The sequence below is a fragment of the Dysidea avara genome, chromosome 3 (genome assembly GCF_963678975.1).
Source record: "Dysidea avara chromosome 3, odDysAvar1.4, whole genome shotgun sequence".
NCBI classification, from domain to species: Eukaryota; Metazoa; Porifera; class Demospongiae; order Dictyoceratida; family Dysideidae; genus Dysidea; species Dysidea avara.
This window is the reverse complement of record NC_089274.1, coordinates 21,038,142-21,059,027: the sequence shown is the minus strand read 5'-3', so window position 1 is coordinate 21,059,027 and position 20,886 is coordinate 21,038,142. Positions and strand designations below refer to the sequence as shown.

At 39.2% G+C, this 20,886-nt stretch overlaps 3 protein-coding genes across 5 annotated transcripts; 2 read left to right on the top strand and 1 right to left on the bottom strand.

Moving 5' to 3' along the window:
• Positions 1–882: 882 nt before the first annotated feature.
• Positions 883–8,186, top strand: LOC136250142 (SEC14-like protein 5). 2 transcript variants are annotated; one of them, XM_066042314.1, is made up of 15 exons: positions 883–1,043; positions 1,095–1,244; positions 2,162–2,422; positions 2,475–2,646; positions 2,932–3,095; positions 3,149–3,275; positions 3,537–3,625; positions 3,675–3,745; positions 3,792–3,850; positions 4,031–4,209; positions 4,258–4,326; positions 7,053–7,178; positions 7,228–7,410; positions 7,458–7,600; positions 7,977–8,186. In XM_066042314.1, exons 1-15 carry the CDS (start codon positions 981–983, stop codon positions 8,077–8,079), a joined length of 1,959 nt encoding a protein of 652 aa, XP_065898386.1. In that variant the 5' UTR covers positions 883–980; the 3' UTR covers positions 8,080–8,186. The 2 variants fall into 2 exon arrangements, with proteins under 2 accessions (XP_065898386.1, XP_065898385.1); XM_066042313.1 differs by having other exon boundaries at positions 4,255–4,326.
• LOC136250147 (serine/threonine-protein kinase Nek3-like) lies at positions 8,077–13,062 on the bottom strand. Of its 2 annotated transcripts, XM_066042318.1 has the most exons (9): positions 12,776–13,061; positions 12,561–12,719; positions 12,393–12,516; positions 12,280–12,342; positions 12,167–12,230; positions 12,036–12,114; positions 8,875–8,967; positions 8,311–8,434; positions 8,077–8,255 (listed from the first exon to the last, which is right to left on the bottom strand). In XM_066042318.1, the coding sequence occupies exons 1-9, from the start codon at positions 13,010–13,012 to the stop codon at positions 8,239–8,241; spliced, it is 960 nt and encodes a 319-aa protein (XP_065898390.1). In that variant the 5' UTR covers positions 13,013–13,061; the 3' UTR covers positions 8,077–8,238. The 2 variants fall into 2 exon arrangements, 1 of the variants encoding a protein (XP_065898390.1); XR_010698446.1 differs by lacking the exon at positions 8,077–8,255 and having other exon boundaries at positions 8,642–8,967; positions 12,776–13,062.
• Positions 13,003–20,280, top strand: LOC136250146 (uncharacterized). Its single transcript, XM_066042317.1, has 4 exons — positions 13,003–13,217; positions 13,424–13,629; positions 19,411–19,657; positions 19,860–20,280. Exons 1-4 carry the CDS (start codon positions 13,052–13,054, stop codon positions 20,183–20,185), a joined length of 945 nt encoding a protein of 314 aa, XP_065898389.1. The 5' UTR covers positions 13,003–13,051; the 3' UTR covers positions 20,186–20,280.
• The last annotated feature ends 606 nt before the right edge of the window (positions 20,281–20,886 follow it).

The window sequence follows — 20,886 nt, the reverse complement described above, 5'->3', positions numbered from 1 at the left end:
TAGCTAACACTTCATGATGGAATGTCCATCACAAAATTTACAAGAATTGGCAGTGTTGGGACAGTTACTTTTTATAAGTAACTAGTTACATATTACATGCAACAAGTTACAGTTACATATTACCCAAAAAATAAAGTAACTATAATAATATTACATATTATATTACTTTGTGTCCACAGCCTTAAGCTATCACGTGTGAAACTACCATCTTATCACACAACATGATTGCGTTGTTGGGCAATCTGTTAATCTTGGTTATAAGTAATAAGCTTCATTCAGTAGGCTTCATTACTTCGTTGTGGCTAGGCGTTACTCAGTGGATTACTAACGAGATTAGTATATTACTTAGATAATGCGGTACATTAGTAAGTAAAGTAACTTGAGTTATGTTACCACAAAAGTAATAATATTACATAACGTGTTACTCTCAACACTGATAATTGGTATATATATGTATATACATGTATCCAGTTTTAGCACATGACTGCTCTATTAGAGTATCTATCTGAAGTATGCATGATAATCGGATCTTTATACAGCGTGCATATGTACACTGTATATCCCTATACTGACACTACACCATACATGCATTACAATGTCTACACTATAGTCATAGACAACTAACTTGAAACATCAAGAGACTCAGCAATTCTGTCTCTCCAGAAGACTCTTGACACACCTACTTCAGGCAAATCCATTGTGTGACTGGAGTTGAGACAGGATGCCGGAAGGGCTGGCCATGAAGTTTCTCTTGTGCAAAGATTTTGTTACTTCAACTTATGACAACATTATCTTGATCATCTTTCTTTGAGAAAAGTAGTACTAGTGCTTTGATTGTTTGTGTTGCTGAAAAGACGGTTTACCAGAAAAGACGGCCGCCGCCAGACTAATAAAGCCACAAAGCTAAGCCGCTCTTAGTTTACACGTGATTCATCAGTTAATAATTGACGTTTAACGCACACTGAATCTCGCACTGGATTATGGTGAAAAGCTACCAGGCACCCACTCGGGTGTACGAACACACTTTCGAGTTTTGTATGAAGGTGAGCAGTGATTTTATTAAGTAGTATAACGAGTTAGATTGTAATGTACAGGCGTATGATTTACGATTTCCGACATGTAAGTTGGTACCTCAAGTGTTGGCCAGTGACATAGTGTTTGAAGAATGGAGCGATGATCGGTCCCGCCACACGGTGGAACGACGATGTACACTGGACATTGATGCTCCATATATCTTGAAGAAGGTTAGTAACAGTGATGTGTTTTGTTGTTCCAGAACAATAGTCGACTTACCGGTAGTGAATTACAATATTTCCTAAACAGTACATCATAATTATGTGTTGAATAAAGTCGTTGTGTAGTGTGTGTAGTATTAACATGGTCCTTAGCTTGCTTGGTCAAACCATATATTCTCTTTGGAGTGAGTATTGTCCTAATGCGGGACAATGTAAGTCTACTCTAGTCTACAGTTATGTGAAAGTTGCTCAGTCAAAATCGTACCTCAGTAGGGAGTTTATTGTGTCAGGATTATGCCAGGTGTCATGACAGCCTTAATTTGTTTGAATCTGACTTCTCCAACCCAAAGACTTGTCCCACCCATTGTGGTGGAAATTGTTAATGGAGGATATGATCTACTGGTCTGGTCTATGGCTACTTGTGCTATGTTTGGTAACATCATCATGTTAGTGTACCATATATTGGGTAGCTCATTGGAAACACTCTAACCAGTGATGGACCAGCAGAGGGGCCACAAACCAGGGGGGAAAGCATGCCAGTAAATTATCATGTTTCTTAGGATGGCAGAAAAATGATCACTTTCTGAGAGTATTGAAAGTACTCCAGACAAGTGGGTTTGTGATATCTGGATCATTTCTCCCCACATGAAAACATCAGCTTGACCATGTGACTACATGGAAGCAAATAGATCACTGGTTCCATAGCACAAAAGGATGAATAGCTACATGGTTGCCTACATATTTTTATTTTTTTGTCGTAATAAATCATTATCATGGTCCTGTACAGTGGAAAGAAATACATTTCTTTAAGCAACGAACCTGGCATGTTTAAGTAGCAATAATGTACACGTGTGCGCGCGCACACACACACACACACACACACACACACACACTGACTTCCAGTAATGACATCGTGATAACCACAGATCACAGGCCAGGAGGTGATGTATTTTGTGCAAAGAAATGAGCTGGACCTGAAGGCCAGAGTTCTGAAGATCAAGGCATGGAACGAAAGTTTTTCTAACCGACTCTGCCTCAGGGAGACCTGCTCCTATCAAGTACACAGTGAAAACCCCGAATGGACTAGCTTTGACCTTCATGCCAGTCTGGAAGTGAAGAGCTTCTTTGGATTCGAGGGTCTTGTGGAGAAGATAGCTATTAAACTGTACAGTGGTAACCTTCATAAGGTGACATAGCAGTTGATAGTGGTACATAATGGTGTGATCTATACTGTTATAGGGACGAGAGGTAATGGAATATTGCATTAAAACCCTACACAGTGAGGGAATAACTGCCATACCTAAATGGGGGGAGGGGCACCCCAATGAGATCACTAGAAGTGTCCAGGAACAAGAAGTGGGTGTGACTCTGGAACGTAGCGACAGTGAGAGTAGCTGGGCATCAGCTGAAGGTAGTCATTTATGTATGCTCATTGTGTGGGGGAACCAACAAGTGTTCTAGCTATATTTGACTCATAATGTGCAAAATAATGGTAATGTTTGTGATATGGCAATTTTTTTGTGGATTGCCGTCATCAAGAGGGGGCAATTTTCACTTCAGGATCTTTTATTGTTTAACATAATCAGTTCTGACAGCCAGCTGCATTTGGGGGGGGGGGATTGAATCCACAAAAATTATTCCCTCAAAAAAACCCTATTATATGCTACATCAGTGTTACCAGTTACTATGGTGACAGATGATGAGATCACAAAGATCCCACTGCCAGCAATGTCATCAAAGGAGGAGGGGCTTCTCCTGCAACTGAAGCAAAGAGTTCAAGCAGTACTGAAGGAGGAACAGGTTCCTGATGATTTAGTACTTTGGAGGTTCCTTAAAGCAAGGGATAACAATGTTGTTAAGGTGAGCTGTGTCTCTATCACATCAGTGTGACACATTAATGATGATTTCACCAGGCCAGGGACATGTTGCTGCACTCATTGGCTTGGAGGAAACAATATCAAATTGATCGACTGTTGGCATGGAAACCACCACAGATACTGAAGGATTATTTCATAGCAGGATGGCACCAAACAGATAATGGTATGCTTCAAGAACCTTATCCGGGTGTCTGGGTTGTGTAGGTGTCCTCAAGTGTCCACTTTAACAGGTTCCAGTATAACATGACCGTCTTAATTGGACACCTCACTAATTAATCTAAGGACACCTTGATATTGCACACTATGTATATGGACCTAACAATTTAGTTGCAATGCATGTTGGTACACACAAGGACACTTTGTCAATTGTTCCCATAGTGTATACAATAGTCATGGTGTGCATGTAATAGAAGTGTTTCTCCAGCTGGCAGGCCAGTGTTTATATGGAGACTAGGAGAGACTGATATTAAAGGTCTACTTAAAGCTGGTGGGGAGTCAGCCATGTTGAAATATGTGAGTAACCCCCTCCATCATGTAAGCTAATTGGTGGCCGCTGCTGCAGGTGATCTTCATGTTTGAAGATGCTATGAAGAGATTATCACAAGCTAGCAGTCAGTCAGGCACAGCTGTCTAGTAAGTGTATTTTAGTATGGTCATTGATTACATCCTGTGACATCAGCATGTGTACTGTGATATGTGATCTTGAGGGGGTAAGTATGAGACACTTGTGGAGACCAGGTGAGCATCAGTTGTAATCGGCCAAGTGAAACCCCACCATTTCCTGTTATTTCACCTGATATCCACCCATATATTCAATTAGCAAATAGGATTTTGTGAACATGGTGGGTTTTTGCTCAGCTGGTCACAATTACTATGCATGCATACCATCATTACCTATTGTCCATACACCATATATAGCCCTCAGTGCACTAGCCAGACTGAGTGAAGTCATTATTGCTAACTATCCTGAGACGGTCGCTCACATGCTTGTTGTACGAGCCCCCAGGGTGTTCCCATTACTGTGGCAACTGGTTAGTTGCTTTTTTGATCCAAACACCCGTAAGAAGATCATTGTTTATGGAGGGAATGATTATCAGGTAGCCACATCTATTACTGTGCATTGAGCCACACCCTCTTTGTAGCAGGATACTGGAGGCCTAAGAGACTATATCACACCAGAATGTATTCCTGACTTCCTGGGTGGATCATGTCAGGTAAGTCATGTGATGCTGTGTGCAGAGTTGGGGGTAACTAGTAACTTGTAACTAGAAGTAATTGTCTGAAAAGTAACTAAGTTACAATAGTAACTAATTACAATAGTTACATTGTAACTATAACTAATTATGCTTTAAAAGCAAGATCACTTCAATTTTTGTGCCATGTATGTTACAGCCACATTAAGTAGACAGATTCTGTGTGCTGTTCTCTATGATTCAGCTTGAGTAACAGATGTAGCAATAATTAAAACTGACCTGAAATAGCCACAGAATTGTTATTTTAAGTGTATATATATATACGTATTGCTTTCCTTAATGATGCATATCTGAGCAAAATTCATGTTACAAAAGCTAAAAACAAGTCATAATTTATACTAGGAAAGTAACTAGTAACTAGAGTACTTAGTTACCTTTTGAAAAGTAACTGTAACTAAGTTACATGGGATAAAAGTAACACGTAACTAGTTACTTTTCTGAAGTAACTGCCCCAACTCTGGCTGTGTGGTACCTTGTTAATATTCACAAGTTGGTGTTACTAATGGTAGGAACCACAAGGTCTGGGTTCACTGACTTTTTAAAAGCATTGGCCAACCTTACAGTATATTTGGCAGTATTGATTGGAAGCCCAGACATGCCCTTAAAACTCTGAAGATAAAACTTTTTGTTTTCTACTAGCTAACAAACTAACTGGCGCAGGGATCACTTAATACTACAGGCTTGATTTTTTCACAGTTAGATGTCGCTTTGTCTAACATGACTTTTGGCATAGTGCATTATGGATTTTTCTTTACCTTCTTGGTGTCCCACCTTGTTTTGCCCCTAGTGCACAGTGTTGCAGTTAGGGATCAATGACTTCACATATAGTAAGACAACTTTCAAGTGGATTGATTGCAGTCACACTTCACGTATTTCCCTCCATTTGTTAAGTTGTGAAATGAGCAGAACTTGTACATAGCTGAAAACTAGTTGAACGGTTACTTTACTTGCCAATAATTAGTATTGGAGGTGCACTTATTGTGCAATAATAATAGCCTCTTATTTGGAGTTGATTATTATGATAAATTATGGTTCAAAAAAGTTAACCAGTGTGACTAAAATATTATACCAATCATGGCTAAAAGCAGGGATTAAAGTTTGCATGTTATGTGATGATCTCCATTGAAGCACAACATTTGTGCTCAAATAACAATGGTAGTTTATAGCAGTGCACAGTTCCATAATCATGTAACAACACAATGCCACAGCAAGTGGGACCAGTATCTTAGTAACCTGAATATCCTGTATTGTGATGTGATGTATTAGTGAACTCTATGCTTATGTACTCTGAATTACATTACCTCATTTGCTGTTTAAAGACTAATACCTTCCGCCAACTTTCTGCTATACTATTTCTTGTTGGGAAATAAATAGACAGCAATGCTTGTGGTGTCTGCTTCTTGGTCCATAACGTGTATAGTCAAGATCATGTGTGATTTATCTGCCTTCTATTATGTATGCAACTGCCAAAAATCTTGTACACAAATAAAAAATGTTATAAAGTAGAGAAATATCTGTAGGTATAATTATGCTTTAAAAGCAAGAGCACTTCAATTTTTGTGCTACAGCCACGTCAAGTAGACACTTTCTGTGGACTGTTCTTCATGATTCAGCTTGAGTAGCAGACGTAACAATTGAAACTGAGCTGAAATGGCTACAGAATCGTTATTTTCAGAAAGTGTATGTAAAATTATTATGTAGTTCTCTTATTCCCATGCAAAATAATCATGTTACAAAAGTTAACAAACAAACATAACTTATTTATGAAAGTAACTAGTAACTAAACACTTAGTCACCTATAGTAAAAAGAATAACTGTATCTAAGTTACATGGAATAAAAGTACTGAAGTATCTACCCCAGCTCTGCGTGAGACATGGCCTTGCCTTCTACTCTCATGTTGACACTGCAGAACATAATCTGTACTCAACACACTTATACATACAAACTGATGCTTAAGAATGCTGGAAACTATTTATATCCAATGAAACTCACTGACCAACAATGCTGCAAAAAAAAATAACAAGGAGGTGTGGTCTGCTCATGTGAGACTGATGTGTGGAAATAATAATTAGTGGTTCGGCATAATCAGGAGTTCATGAACTCTTGGTGAAATGACTCCCTTCTAGTGAGTGTCATTGATTAATTAAACTAGTTGCTGAGCTAGTTTTCAATTATGTGTCAATGTGAAGGTAAACAACAAACATTCTTCACCTCAAATGTGTTAAGGTGTGTATTAAATTAACACCACACATCACCAATTAGTAAGTTGACCAGTCAACAATGCCAAATGTTTTGATGGTGATGAGTAATACCAAGAGTAAATAATGGAAGAGAGAGTATCCAACTGCCATATACTGCATCAAAAATGAGCATGTCAAGTAGAGAAGCCATCCTGTAGTGCTTTCAAAGAAAGCGTTGAATGAAGTAATAAACACCTTCTAGCTCGGACTATTTGAAGTGCCCAGGCATGATTTGAAGCCAAACAGTCTGAGCTAGAAGGTGTTTATTACTTCATTCAACACTTACTTTGATAGCACTACAGGATGGCTTCTCTACTTGATGTGCTCATTTTTGATGCAGTATATGGCAGTTGGATACTCTTTCTTCCATTATTTACTCTTGGTAATAATGATTGCTGCTTTTTTTTTGTAATGTAATATTTTTTGTTTTTGCTGTTTCCTTACAGAGCCAGCTACCAAAACCTGGCCTAGTTCCTAAGGAATTATATGGATCATGTGAGCACTCAGATGAGGACTGGGGACTTGACGCCCTTTACCAACGGGCCACTGTTACTAAGGGATCTCCTCATGAGGTTTGTTACCATGGTTATGTATAGCATGTTGCTTAGCACCAACCAATAGATGATGGTAAAAGTGACTGAACCTAATTCATTTATTGCGTGGGAGTTTGATGTCATTATTGGGGAGGTGTTATTCTGTCTGCTAAGAGCTAAGTCAGCAGATGCCACAGCAGCAACAGCTTCAGCATCTAAAGTCTCCATAGTACTGGAGCCCCATAATCATCGTGAAGGAGAATCCATTCAAGTGAGTATCACTACCAGTGATGAGTGGATCATATGGCTTCACCACAGGGTAGTTTCGAGTGCCCTGAGGCCGGTACTTACTACTTACAATGGACCGTCACTGCAACCAGTCCAATATCTCCTGGGGGCAAATCCCGTAACAAGGCAACCATCATGCATTATCAGGAGGTGATTGGCTGTGAGGAATTCAAGTGAGTCTAGCCCACCAATAGATAATAGACCAAAACAGATTGGAAGTGAGGGGATTGCCAACAGTTCCATAGGGACCTGTTTATTTAAGTTTGGCTCTAATATAACTGGCTTAGACAGGTTCCACTGTCTTGTTCTGTGAGAGTTTGTACTGTTCTCGTTCCTTAACCATTTGTTATTGCAGGAAGTGCAGTAGTAAAGAAATTTATCATGCAGTTTAATACAGCCAGCAACAGGCATAACAATAATGTCTGTGGTGTATAGAAGGGCTTTCAAATATTGGCATACTGTATGGCCACTATGAAAGGGTGTTTCCAATCTGTTTTGTATTATTTTGTTCCCTCCTACACACATCACGTGATCCATCACACTGTATAGGGGTTCAATGAGCAGCCTGGCATCATGTCAGAGTGCTCTATCATCACTCAGTGTCAATGACAGCACTGCTACCATGCCAACAAATTTCTCCACTACCGTATAATGAAAAAAACAAAACAATTTTGTTTATTTTTTACATCTAATAATTATTTAATATATTTCATGTATTTGAATTGTGTTCTTATAAAAATAAAATTAATATTGACAGTTCTTCATCATTTCATCTGATCTCATATAACCCTATTTTGTTGATGTTATCTCTTTATTCATACCAGTGACCTAGTGTGGGTGTAGCTGGTGGTAAGCTGCAGGTGTAAGGGGTGTGGCTACTTACCATCTTGAGGGTTCTGTACAGCTTTCTGCAGCTCCCTGTCTATTAAAATATCTACCAGTGATGTCCTCTCTTTGGGACCAGCAATTAGCATTGAAGTCAACAACCTCTGGGTTAGTTTGAAATCCTGAAATAGTCAAACAGAATTTTCACTTAGTAACAACAAGCAATGCTGGTAACAAGTTAGAGGTGAGTGTTCTATTAGAGTATTTTGTCAACTGACTACTAAAGGTGGAAAAGTGGCCATCAGTTGCAATCATTCCCTGACAGTATGCTAGCTTGGCATGTTACACATCTATATGTTTCACACATACATAATAGAGTACGTCTTAACTTGTATTGCTAGTCTAGAACATCTCCAGCAAGAGAGTAAATCTCTATTTCAAAACAGCATTATTCATAACTTGCAATTTTTGAACTGGCACAATGTGGTGCATCACAGCCATACACAGCACCGCACACTAAAGCTGAGACAAAGGTACTGAGAGAATTACCTACATCACATTAATATTCAAACCGTTTGTTGTTTTGGAATTCATCTCAGTGCTACACACACGTATTACTCACTGCTGGTATGTGTGTTGCTATCAGAGATGCTATGACAGATGGTCCTTGTTGACACACAGTCAGTCCTAGTCCCCTGCCTGTCTCCTTGATATCCTGAGGGAATGATAAACCATGGCATGTGATCACCACATGGTGAGCTGCTTGCGTGATATACAGCACAGAAGGCTGGTTACACATCTTCGTACATTTAGTGATTACAAAGAAAAGTTCAACCCATTCAACCCTAACACTCGGTATTGACAAAAAGTATTCTAATGTGCAAATCAACAATTTACAGTTCCCAGAACCCTTCATTCAGCCATCCAATACTTTGTCTGGCTTTCCTAACTACTACATCGCATAAATGTGACAGAAAGGACTCCATAATAAGTCAATTTCTAGTGCTCAGTTGTGTAATAGACAAATTTCATAATAACATAATAACTGCTGTCTCTAACAAACTAAATTTGACATCAGTTGGTGAGAATGTCAAAAATAATCTCTTGAAGTTTTAAACGGATAGTACCTATAGGTCATAAGACATTTTTGAATCCTATGTGTGTGTGATATCCCAGAAGGGGCAACTGTCACCCCATCATATACCTGACAACGTATGGGAAAACTACAAACTTCAAAATGTCATACCTCATGACTAGTGCTGTGAAACTGGATAGGATATCATAACCAGTTACTGATCAGAGCAATCAACTGTCAGTTGTCCGGTTACAGAATAGAATGACATTTCCTGCAATTTTAAGGGGGCACACTTCTAATTCCTATGGCTTCACATGAAAAATCTTGGTTTTCAGTGATCTATGCTTGCTTTCCACCCCCTTTTGTATCAGATGTGTTTGTGGTACTTAAAAATCACCATCTCCAGTTAGAAGTACTGACTTTAAGACTCAGTTTAGTATTTTTAGACCCAAATAAGGGTGTATCCATTCACTGGACTGGATATTGGATCTGGTCTCAGTTTTAGTTCTATACTTCTTAAATTTTGTCATCTGCTATCTAAGTATATTGGTAACAAAAGTATATATGGAAGTAATTTTTTGAAGTACTTAATCAAATGAACTATTGAACTCTCTAAATTTTCTATGAAAAACAGTAATCTTGTCTTTTGAAGCCATAGTAGTCATACCTTAAAATCTGTTTCGTATATGTTAAAGCATTGCCGCGAGTGCTATATGAAAAATAAAGTAAGAGGCACACGGCCGAGGCGAAGCCGAGTGCATTATTAGCATTGAGGCAAGCGTCGAGTGACGAGCAAGGCAATGCTTTAAATGATTTATGGAACTTTCTAGTCATGTAGCTTCACCATACACCAGGACTCGTAATTAACACGCGTTGCACGAACTATTAAGCAGTCTGAATACACACAAACTAGTTTTAACAAAATAATTCACGCGTAGTTCACCATATTTTGGCATAGTAGACGTTCATCACATATTTTGGCAGGTTATAGTTAAAACCCACAATCGATTCTATTGTGACACATGGTGAAGTATTTCTGTGATATCTCCAGGACTTGTTCGTTTACATTAACAAACGTAACAGCAACATTACCTTCTCCCACCCATCATAGAAGCATTTAGGTATAGTATGTCTATAAAAGCAATCCAGTGGTAGAACTCATATTGGCTGGGGTGATTGATCACTCAGTGCGGCAAGGCTATCACTTCACCGGCTTGGGTGATTAGTTGTACTGACGTGAGTGCCGCAAGCTGTTAGCCTGCACTAAGGCACGTGGGCAACTGTGCTTTATTGACCACAAAGAGTGCTTTATTTGTACAATAAAGCACTCTTTGTGGTCAATAAAGTACTATTTGCCAGCGTAAAGTATACTTTATGAAATTTAAAGTACACTCTTCCTTTGATCTCGCCCATGCAAAGTTCTATAACATACTTTTAAAGATAATACTATTACAACCCACTACAAGAATTTTTGGGGAGTTTCACAATTAGCTGTAGGAGGAGAATCAATTTCAGTGATAAAATTGCAGGGTTTGTAACCATTCCATAATTTGTACATACTTCAGAGGATTTAACTCAGATTTGCACTAAACAGAAGTTCAATGTCTCAACTAAAACATGTTTTATTCATCAGGTGGAGAACAGTATCTGTGTTGGTTTTATAGCTTCAAATAAAACACACAATTTTATTCACGGAAGCCATAGGACAGTTGCTTGCCCCCTTAATGCTACACCTAGCATGTAAGCTACGTACCCTTAACAGTTTTGCCAGATTATTCTCAACCAAGCAGGGTTCTGCCCAGAAATTCCTGAGTGGTGGCCTAAAGTTAACATGAACTGATATGCTGTGTGTTATGTTAGAGTATATTGCATGCGTATCAATGATATACTTAAGAATTGTATTGGTCGGATTTAAGAGGGTACTGGTCGATTTTTAGAGGTACTGGTCGCTTTGAACCACTGCCGACCAGTGTGGGCAGAACCCTGACCAAGTGATTATACCTATATCAGAATCCTACTACAAGTGTGATATCAATGTTGTAGCGTAAGAAAAGTACCAAAAACATATATTTGAGAGAATATCTTAAGAGATTGGTTATGCAAAAAATAACTGGCCAATTATTTGGTTTGCCCAGCAAGGTATTTATGCTATCTTTGGATACATCACTATAACAGTTGACACCTACAAAATCCAGTTGCTAGGAAAGCAGTTAATTTTTTTTCCATATGAAACTTGTCAATTACATCATAGGGCTATTGACATGTGACCAACCTCCTCAGGATATACGGTGTACTGCAAATTCCACCAAATCCAAATGCACACAATGTCTGGTGCATAAAAATTACTGTTGTTAGTATTGTCCCGGCTATACAAGGTTTTAAATGTATGGCTAATAGGGATAGTTGAAGGGGGTCTCATCAGAGTATGAAGCATGCACCCAGGTTAAATACAAGCAGCCACACATAGTGATTGATATCATGCAAATACTCTAATAGAACAGTCAGCTAACTAATAAAATAAAATAGTCAGGGTTGTAACGAATTGTGAATAATTAGCTATCCGCCCACATTGGTTTACGCTACCTTTTTTGGTCTGAAGCATAACATTAACAATAATAAGATTAGTGTCCACATTAACATAACATTAACAATAATAAGATTAGTGTCCATATTAACAGACTCATAAAATACACAAAATCATTACTCACACAAATAAACTTGTTGCTGTGCGTTGCCATGTCAAACAGGACACACCCTAACGACCACACATCACACGAGTGATCATATCTGCAAACACAGCAATAAATATAATGGTTACCACAGCAACCATGTGACACACCCATCAGCTTCAGTGCCATTCAAGATGATCTGATACAACTCTGGTGCCATATATGGGTACGTTCCTAAATTGGATACAACATAATTACCGTTAACATGGAGATAGCATTTCACCACAAAATGTGTTGACACGTTGATTACTCTGTCGATCCAGTTGCTTAGCAACACCAAAATCAGCTACAATACACTAGCACATAAATCTAGCCAATCAGGAGGCTATGACTCACCTAATTTGACACATCCATTATCATCCAATAAAATATTCTCTGGTTTCAAGTCACGATGGATAATGTCATTACTATGACAACTGTGCACTGCACTACACACATCCAATAACATATGCAGTATCACCTAGAAATCAGGTTGAAATAAGGGTCACGATAATCAATACATACCACTTCCTTGATCATGTTGTTTCTCTGATGGCGTCTAATCCAATCTCTGAGGTTACCACCCTCACACAGCTCCATTATGCTGAACACGTGACCCTCCCAGATCACATGATCATATATTTTCACCACGTGGGCACTTTTGCAGTTTGTTTGCAGCTGCAGCTATAGATCACGTGAGAAAATAACTTACGATATTTACTCACGAAATGCAGCCCTACCTCTTTAACTTGAGCCTCTAATGTGTTAGGCTCCGTCTTGATGTGCTTTAGTGCGTATTTACCATTTGATTTCTTCTCAGTCACTTCAAACACTTCCCCAAACGCGCCCTCCCCAATAGACTTAACTATAGTGTATTTCTCCAGTACCGTATCAGGAAATTTTGCTTCTTGTGGCTGGGGCGGGCTGGAATGCCAGATCCAACGAAGAAATGTAGTGCCAACAGCATAGACAGACATGACGTCATAATTCTATCTAACGCACACCAGAACCCGCTGATGGCGGACGACTTTATGGACGGGAACAGATTAACACGAGAGGAGTTGGACCATCTAGCCAAGAGGAGGCGTGACCTCCAGTCGTACGAGCCACCAGTATGGGAGTCCGCGGAGAATGACCCAGTAAGCGGAGAGAAGATCAGAATACCAATGACTAGGAAGGCTAGTATCCTTATAACAAGGTGTAGTGTAACGGAAGTCATGTTGTGAAATACAGAGTGAATTCCAGATCCTGGACTGTGTGGTTCCTTAGGCACTTGCCTAGACTGCAAGTTGTCTTGGGATCAAGTCACTAGGCTATTTTTCTGTATTCAATGTCAAGATTCTGACACCCTATTGATTTAGTAGTAATCCTTAACCACATGTTACCAGACATAGCTTTTTTTGGCCCAGTTGGATCAGGCAAGTCTTCACTGATTGGTAGCATGTGTCGGTCAGTTAATGGGATGCCAGAGTTTCCCATGAGTGTGGAGCAAACCTTACATCATCCAGATGATCAGCATGGCACCCTTCACTGGAGAGAGACTGCCGGTAATCAACACGAGACCTTGAACTATCAGGACACTCGTGGTGACCAGGTACCTGAATATTAATTAGCCACATACGTGTATGTTCTGATTATTAGTCGCACCTTAGTAGTTGGATGCAGAGGAAATTAGCTACTTTGTGGCACATGCCTAGATGGCATGTTGCCAAGGGATCAAGTCTCTACTGGGGCTGGAATTTTATCTGCTTTTAAATAGTGTCAAGGTTATGGTTATGGCTCCTAGTGGAAAAGCTAGACAATTATTCAACTGGTCTCCAATTAGCACCTTTCTAGTAATCCTACGCTACACTTTTTGCTCCACTCTTGCTAATGAGTTCTGCTGTACTGTTTGAATAATTTGAAAACCGGTATTCTTGGTATATCAGTATGCGGTATTAATATAAACATTTATATTATTCGGTTTAAAATATATATATTGCACAACAGCTAAATATCAGTATTGTTTCCCACCCCTATCTTGTAATTCCTTTTTGTTGAAGGCCAGGTTAATTATTGATTTCACATGAATGAATGAGGGAAAATGCAACCTTACGGCCTAGCTGTTGTGTGCCAATTTTTGACAAGGGATACCTTTTATTAACCTTTAAAAGAAACTTAGAGACCAATTATTGTCAATCTGTTCATAACTAGTACAGTGCTGTTTGGCTCATTGTAGGATTCTCACAGAATGTACAGTGTTTGGGTAATTTGTGTCTTACTGAATAACTATTGAGGTTAAATGTAAAACACAAACTTTGTTTTTACAAGGATTACAAGAAGTGTTTTAGAGGCTAAAATAGTCCACTTTTAATGGATATCCTTGATATGCTCTGCAGTCTATTCACTTAGCATTTAATCAGTGCCTGTTGACAATTGGCAAAATAGGTCCCAAACTCATGCTAAGTGTGTTTGAGAAATTTGGGCTTATGAAAATAATCATACAGTATGGTACTGTGTATAGTAGGGATCCCCTCCAAAATGATGCATGCCCTCCAAAATTCTACCCATTAAACTATTATAGAAATATCTTGCACGACAAAAAAGCACCTTAAAGAGTTTGTGTTGCTAATGCCAGATAACAACCTATGTACCTTTATCTTCAATCAGGTTGGTCATCGTCATCGTCTTCATATGCAATGAAACTGTATTGAGGTGTCAACACTTTGCATATTTACACTTATTTAAAGCAGTCCACTGCTTTAGAGGTATTACTACCCATACCTGTAGCTGCACAATAGGATTGACCACGCCCCTTTATGATTTAGCAGCACCAATCATGATTCAGAACCACGACATTCCCCATAAGCCATACTTATGGTGGTTGGTATGCACGTCTCTTACTGGTAACACGGTGAAAAGGAGGTACGGAAAGACCACACCCCTTGAAAATGTTGTGCAGGCCAGTCATCTGAGAAGATACTCTAATAAAGCAGTCACCCTAATACAACAACTGTGTTCAATTTTCTAATAGAATAGTCACAAGAGCTATTTAAAATAAGTATTTTTTTAAAAAATTAATGTAAAAATGAAGCAGGGATCCAAGCAATAAAAGCCAGTGAAACAAGATATATGAATGATTGTATTGCAACATAGTCCTGTCCCTACATTGGCGTGTCTCCCTACTTCATTTTTAAATAACAATACTTTAGCTTGTCCATTTGTTGCTACAGTGAAACCGTTCAATGTGGATCACCTACTTGGTAATCAGGACATCATTTGTATGTCCAAGAGTTCATAATATTATTTTTATGGGGGAGAGTGTCAAAACAGCCAGTACAGCCAGTTCACTTTTGATCATGTGTACACCTCTGCAATGTTTTATTGATGATAGATAAGTGTTGACAAGGTCAAGCCTTTGTTCTGAGAGAAATCTTAAATTTGAGTGATGATTTTATTGCAGTCCCAACACTCCAATAATGTGTGGTGTACACATGCTTACCAAACTTATGTGATCTTGTGAAGTGTCCATTTTTGGTACCTATTGAAGTGACCATGTTATCAACACTCAGTAGTGTGAACATGACATACAGGTGTGCTAATCTAAGGGTGTGAAGAATTGTGTGGTTTAAACTATGGAGTGGGTATATATACATAATTACATAATTCCCTGAGGGCAAGGTAATTGTGATTGTATGAGGGTATAGGATACAAGGTACAGCACTGATTAACTTATGGTATTGCCCCTACATTCTCTTGCATGACAGCATTTCAAAGATATAAATATCTCACTTCCATTTACCGCTTCTTTTTTTAATTGCAAGCATGCAGTCAAGTGTAGGTAGTGATGATCAAAACAGTAACAAAGTGCCTAGCAAATGTACATTAATCATTGTAAATGAACTCCATACACAAAATCAGAAACACCTATTATTAATTATACCTTGAGATCAAAAATGTCAGGATTATTGCCTAGCATCAGGCCACAAGTCTGTAGATGAATAACTGTTCCTCACTGTACAGAGACACAAACTAGGGTGGAATAGTGCTGTACCTTGTATCCTACACCTCCTCATACAATCACAATTCCTTTTATGGACCTTGTCATCACAATTCCCTTTATGGAGCTTGTCCACAGGGAATTGTATGTAGGAGGCTCACAGCATTGATTAACTTATGGTACATTCAAAGCTTGATGATACTTGTGTTCTAGAGTATTAGTGTATACACAGCATTAGTACCTTTCTTCTTGTGTTGATTGGAGGGTGGTTCTCAAATAAGTGTCAGGATTGTTTGGATGGTAGTAAAATTGCTCAAAGTTGAACTGGATGACCAATTAGATGCTTTTAAAATATCACTGATAGGTACACCTTTTGAAGCTTATGTGCTTGCACTTCTTGTGGAGTGGGCAGAAAAAGATAGTATATTAATTCCAGCCAGCTGCAAGACAATTACCGATTGTACTTGGCCTGACTCTGTGAAAAGGCCTTCTGGATGTCATAAACAGTGGCTGCTGTCCACTTATGCCTCTATGTAGAACAGTGATGGGACAAATTTCACTGTTGTCTTGAAAGCTAGAGTAGAACACTCTTCTTGGAGACACTGCTCATTTAGGAGATCAGGTTTTAGGGAGTTGCACCACAGTAAATTCTATTCCATCCGGGATCCTCCTGATTTTATCCCGATCTAAATCAGGACATCTATCTGCATTGACTAAGGCTAAAAAAGTGATTGCCTTTTTGCCAAGCTGTAAAGTGGATAGAGTTGTAGACTTGTATTCGGATAAAAATCCCACAACCTTCCTAACATCCCAGGAGATTGTGTAACATGGTGCTAGTGGTCAGCTGTTATAAACATTCCTTTTAGAAGTCAAGAAACTATTGGATGACTTCCCACTGCAGTTCCTTTGACCTCAGGATGTGTTGTTGTTATAGCTAATCTCAACATGTTTACTGAAGAACAGATCTGTATGATGTTTACCACAGATGTTGAAATGAGATTGACACCTTGTTGACACACCAGCTATGTACTGTATGCTTGTAGGCAAAATTGGTGTTTCCTCGCCAGGAACTGATGACAAGGTCTGCAACTCATTGAGAAATTCCTTGCATCTCATAGTGTAGGCCAGACAGTCAAGTGCAAGCTCCCCTCCAGCTGGAGGGAGTGTGATCTGGACTCAGTAGCAGATCATTGTGGTCTGGAAGTAGTAACTGGGAGGTCTGTCAATATTGCAAGTAATCTAACACATCATGCACGCTTATGACCAATACAGAATTCTCTCCTGATTGTACAACCAATGCAGGTTGAATTTCTTGTTGAGATGCTTGAGTTGTCAACAATATCTGAACAGCATTGGTCTGGTGAGATGAGCCAGAGGAGCTCATGTGTTGATGTGGGACTGTGTTCTTGTCATGACCAGTCAGCAAGTGCTTCAGAAGCGCGTCCCTCAAACAGCTCTCACTGGAAATCGTCTCCAAAATATTCTCCAATGCTGCACTCTGTGACGTTCTCCTTCCTGGGTAGGTACACTACGTGTGCTGCTGCCGCCGCCGCCGCCGCTGCTGCTGCTGCTGCTAGCAAGAGAAAAAGAAGTGGTAGACAGAAGTAAGGTAATGTTTTATTTACAGCTTTGAAATGCTGTCATGCAAGAGAATGTAGGGGCAATACCTTAAGTTAATCAGTGCTACCTTGCATCCGGAACCTCCGAAATACAATCATGTGTTCATGACAATAGATGACAATGCTATAGTAAACAGCTAAGCCATATTGTTTATCAATCAGTTTATCATATAGTCCCTCCACTAAGGTATGGCTTTTGATCATCCATATGCTATTCCTGCATTAATTAGGGTAACATCCCCTGTGAAGGTTTGACCTTATATGGTAATATCACATTGTAGTCATGTGGTAATGGTGGAACAATGCTTCAGGGGCTCTTGTACCACTGGCATGTGTGTGCACAAGCAAAAGCAACCATGCTAGCACAGTCACACCTACCCAGTGAACCAGCACTAGGACACTGGGATGCTACTTAGGCGCTAAGAGTCAATCCTCCTCAGGCAGGACTAGTAACCCTGTACCTTCAGGTGCCAACACCTTCACGCATGCACGCGCGCACACACACAACACTAAATACTGCACTGAGGCACACTGGTGATGTATAATGATACACCTGTGTATATAGTCACAATACGATAAATGATATCACGAACCTAGGTCTGTGGGTGACTAACAATTTTATTGCACTGTTATAACAAACTTTGAAAAACTGATAAGCAACATTTGTTAAAGTGTATAAACTACACTATTCCATGATTACCTATGAAAATGCGTTTTAGAATTGCAACACAACCATGGTATCGTCAAGAGTTAATTATTAACTCTTGGTATTGTGATTAATTGTCGTGTGTCACATAACGTACAGCAGGAAAGGTTGGCAGTAGGAAACTCTGGTGAGTTTGCTGCGATAGGATTTTGGCAATAAAAAGGTTGGCGAATTTGTTAGTAGCTAATACAGATTTATGTTTTAGTTTGGCTAAACACCGCTCACTTGCTGAATTCACCACCAAACATTCCCTGCTATACAGTACAACATACTATAGTTACACATACAAGTCAGGTTGGTTGTACATCATAACAACATCTGCTAAATGTACTGTAGGGTACCATCCTAACTTGGCTGGTATGTCCACAGTGACTAAAGTTTCCTATGCCATAATATCCATCATTGCACAGGCTGAGTCAAGTGTTGTTCATGTTATTGGAAAGTGTTTGCCTATCACCACACCCAGTATGTGTTACCTTTGATTACCTCAATGTTAACAGTGTTTGGGCTCTGCACATGATTGCATCATAAAGGGACAGGGGTGGGGGAGATTTCATGAGGCCTTTCAACCACCACTTACCAATGTAGTGTTCTAGGAAGTTGTATATATAGAAGTTCATCACAACAGAATCATAGGCATGTGATTTCGGTTCACATATTTACTTCTGTTTTAATATATATTGTTTCATGCAAGTACCTGTGTAGTGTTAGTCTCGCCCCCCGACAAAGAAAAAAATACTGGCTAGCTGGCAAGTCAAGTGCAGTGTTGCTAAAGCCATTGTAATGGCTTACTAGCCTGAGCCCTTTAAGCAAACATGTCATCTCTATAGTAACTGTTGTTAAAAACATGATCATACCAGTTACCTCTAAGGGGAAACCCTAAGTGTATGACTAGATACTGGAGTATTGGGTTTAGTTTAAATGAGGATGGAGTATGGTAATTCAATAGAGTTTTTTTAAAATCATGTAATGTCCTAACAGAAGTAATAAGAGCTCTAGTGAGTGCCATATCCATTGTATAGTATACTGGTTGGTTTACTTAGTGATTTGATGTGTATCTAATTGTTTCAGGCATATGATGATGTAGAGAGAAGTGTACATGACATGGCTGTACGAGGTTTCTATCGTGATGGAGCTCCAATGGGTCGGTTCCATGCGTTCTGTGAACACTTTTGGAAGCAGCGTTTCTTCTGGGAGAGAACTCTAAATGACATTCCACATTGTGTAGTGTTTGTGTTTGATGGCTCCACGGAACCTTTCCTTAAGGGAGAAGGGTTGAAGTTCTTCAAGAATGTCTTCAAAGATTTTGTCACTCATGGTAAGTGCTGCTTGAAGTAGTGTTGAGTGGTTTTGGAAGTGCACAACCATCATATTTTATCCATTAAAAGAGTGTGTTTTATGGTATTTGTGGTGGTCAGAAAAATACAAAAAAAAAAAAAAAACATACTCACAACCATCAGTGCATTTATTGTTCAGCATGAGGTTGAAGTGTTTATGTTAGTTGTTTCTCATCCCCTCAGGGTATGAACCGGTAATCGTGATCACATGTCTTGACGTACTGTACAAAGATTGTCGTGAAGGTGGCAGGAATTTCCACGTGGAGAAAGACCGCAAGGTTGATAAGATTTTGGCAGAGTTTGAACACTTGGACTTGACCAAACAAAATGTTTATTTTGTTGCTAATTTTCATGATGGAAGGCGGGGCATTCGATTGTGGGATGAAAATGATGATGGATTTGAGAAGGCCAACAAGATATTTGTGGACTTGGCCAAAGACCTCAAGAACATTGGTAATAAGTTTATCAAACAGCACTATGGCAAGACCAGACACTGTTCCTTATTATAATAGTGATGATCACATTACACACCCACACTCAATTAAACATTAGCAAGAGTTAATAGTAAACGATTATTAACTCTTGATATTAGTAATTAACCTATTATGAGGTGTCGTTTTCCTAGAGTGGTGGTGCTACAGGTACATAGGGTATAGGTGTACAGCCCTATTCCAGCCTTTCGTTGGGCAGACTGGTGGCTACATTAGGCAGCCTGCTCAGGTTAAAGTTAATGATAGAAAGTGTATCATGGTTACCACACACCAGAGATATAGCACACTTGTGTTGCTCTCCATGCGCATTATCAGCTCCAACATTTACAACTTTATATATACCTAAATTGAATCATCACCATTGCCAACTTTATGGCATTACCACTCCATTACTCATTCTGCTAGGGATGTTGCTACATAGAAATTTTGTCAAGTCATGGACATTAATGTCATTGTACATAACAACATAATGTAACCACAAAAGGTTTTTATACCAAGAAAGCAACCAAAATTTACATGTAATTCTATATCACTACATTAAACTGGGTTGCAACATACTACATGTTATGGTACTTTGTCACTCTATTGCAATATCCGTACACTACAAGTAGATTTTAAGGTAATGTGTGTTCTGGAAACTGACAGTGTCCACTGATCAGTAGAATGTACAGTCATCCATTTTGTCTTTATATTGTACTGGGACTGCCGTGTATCCATTC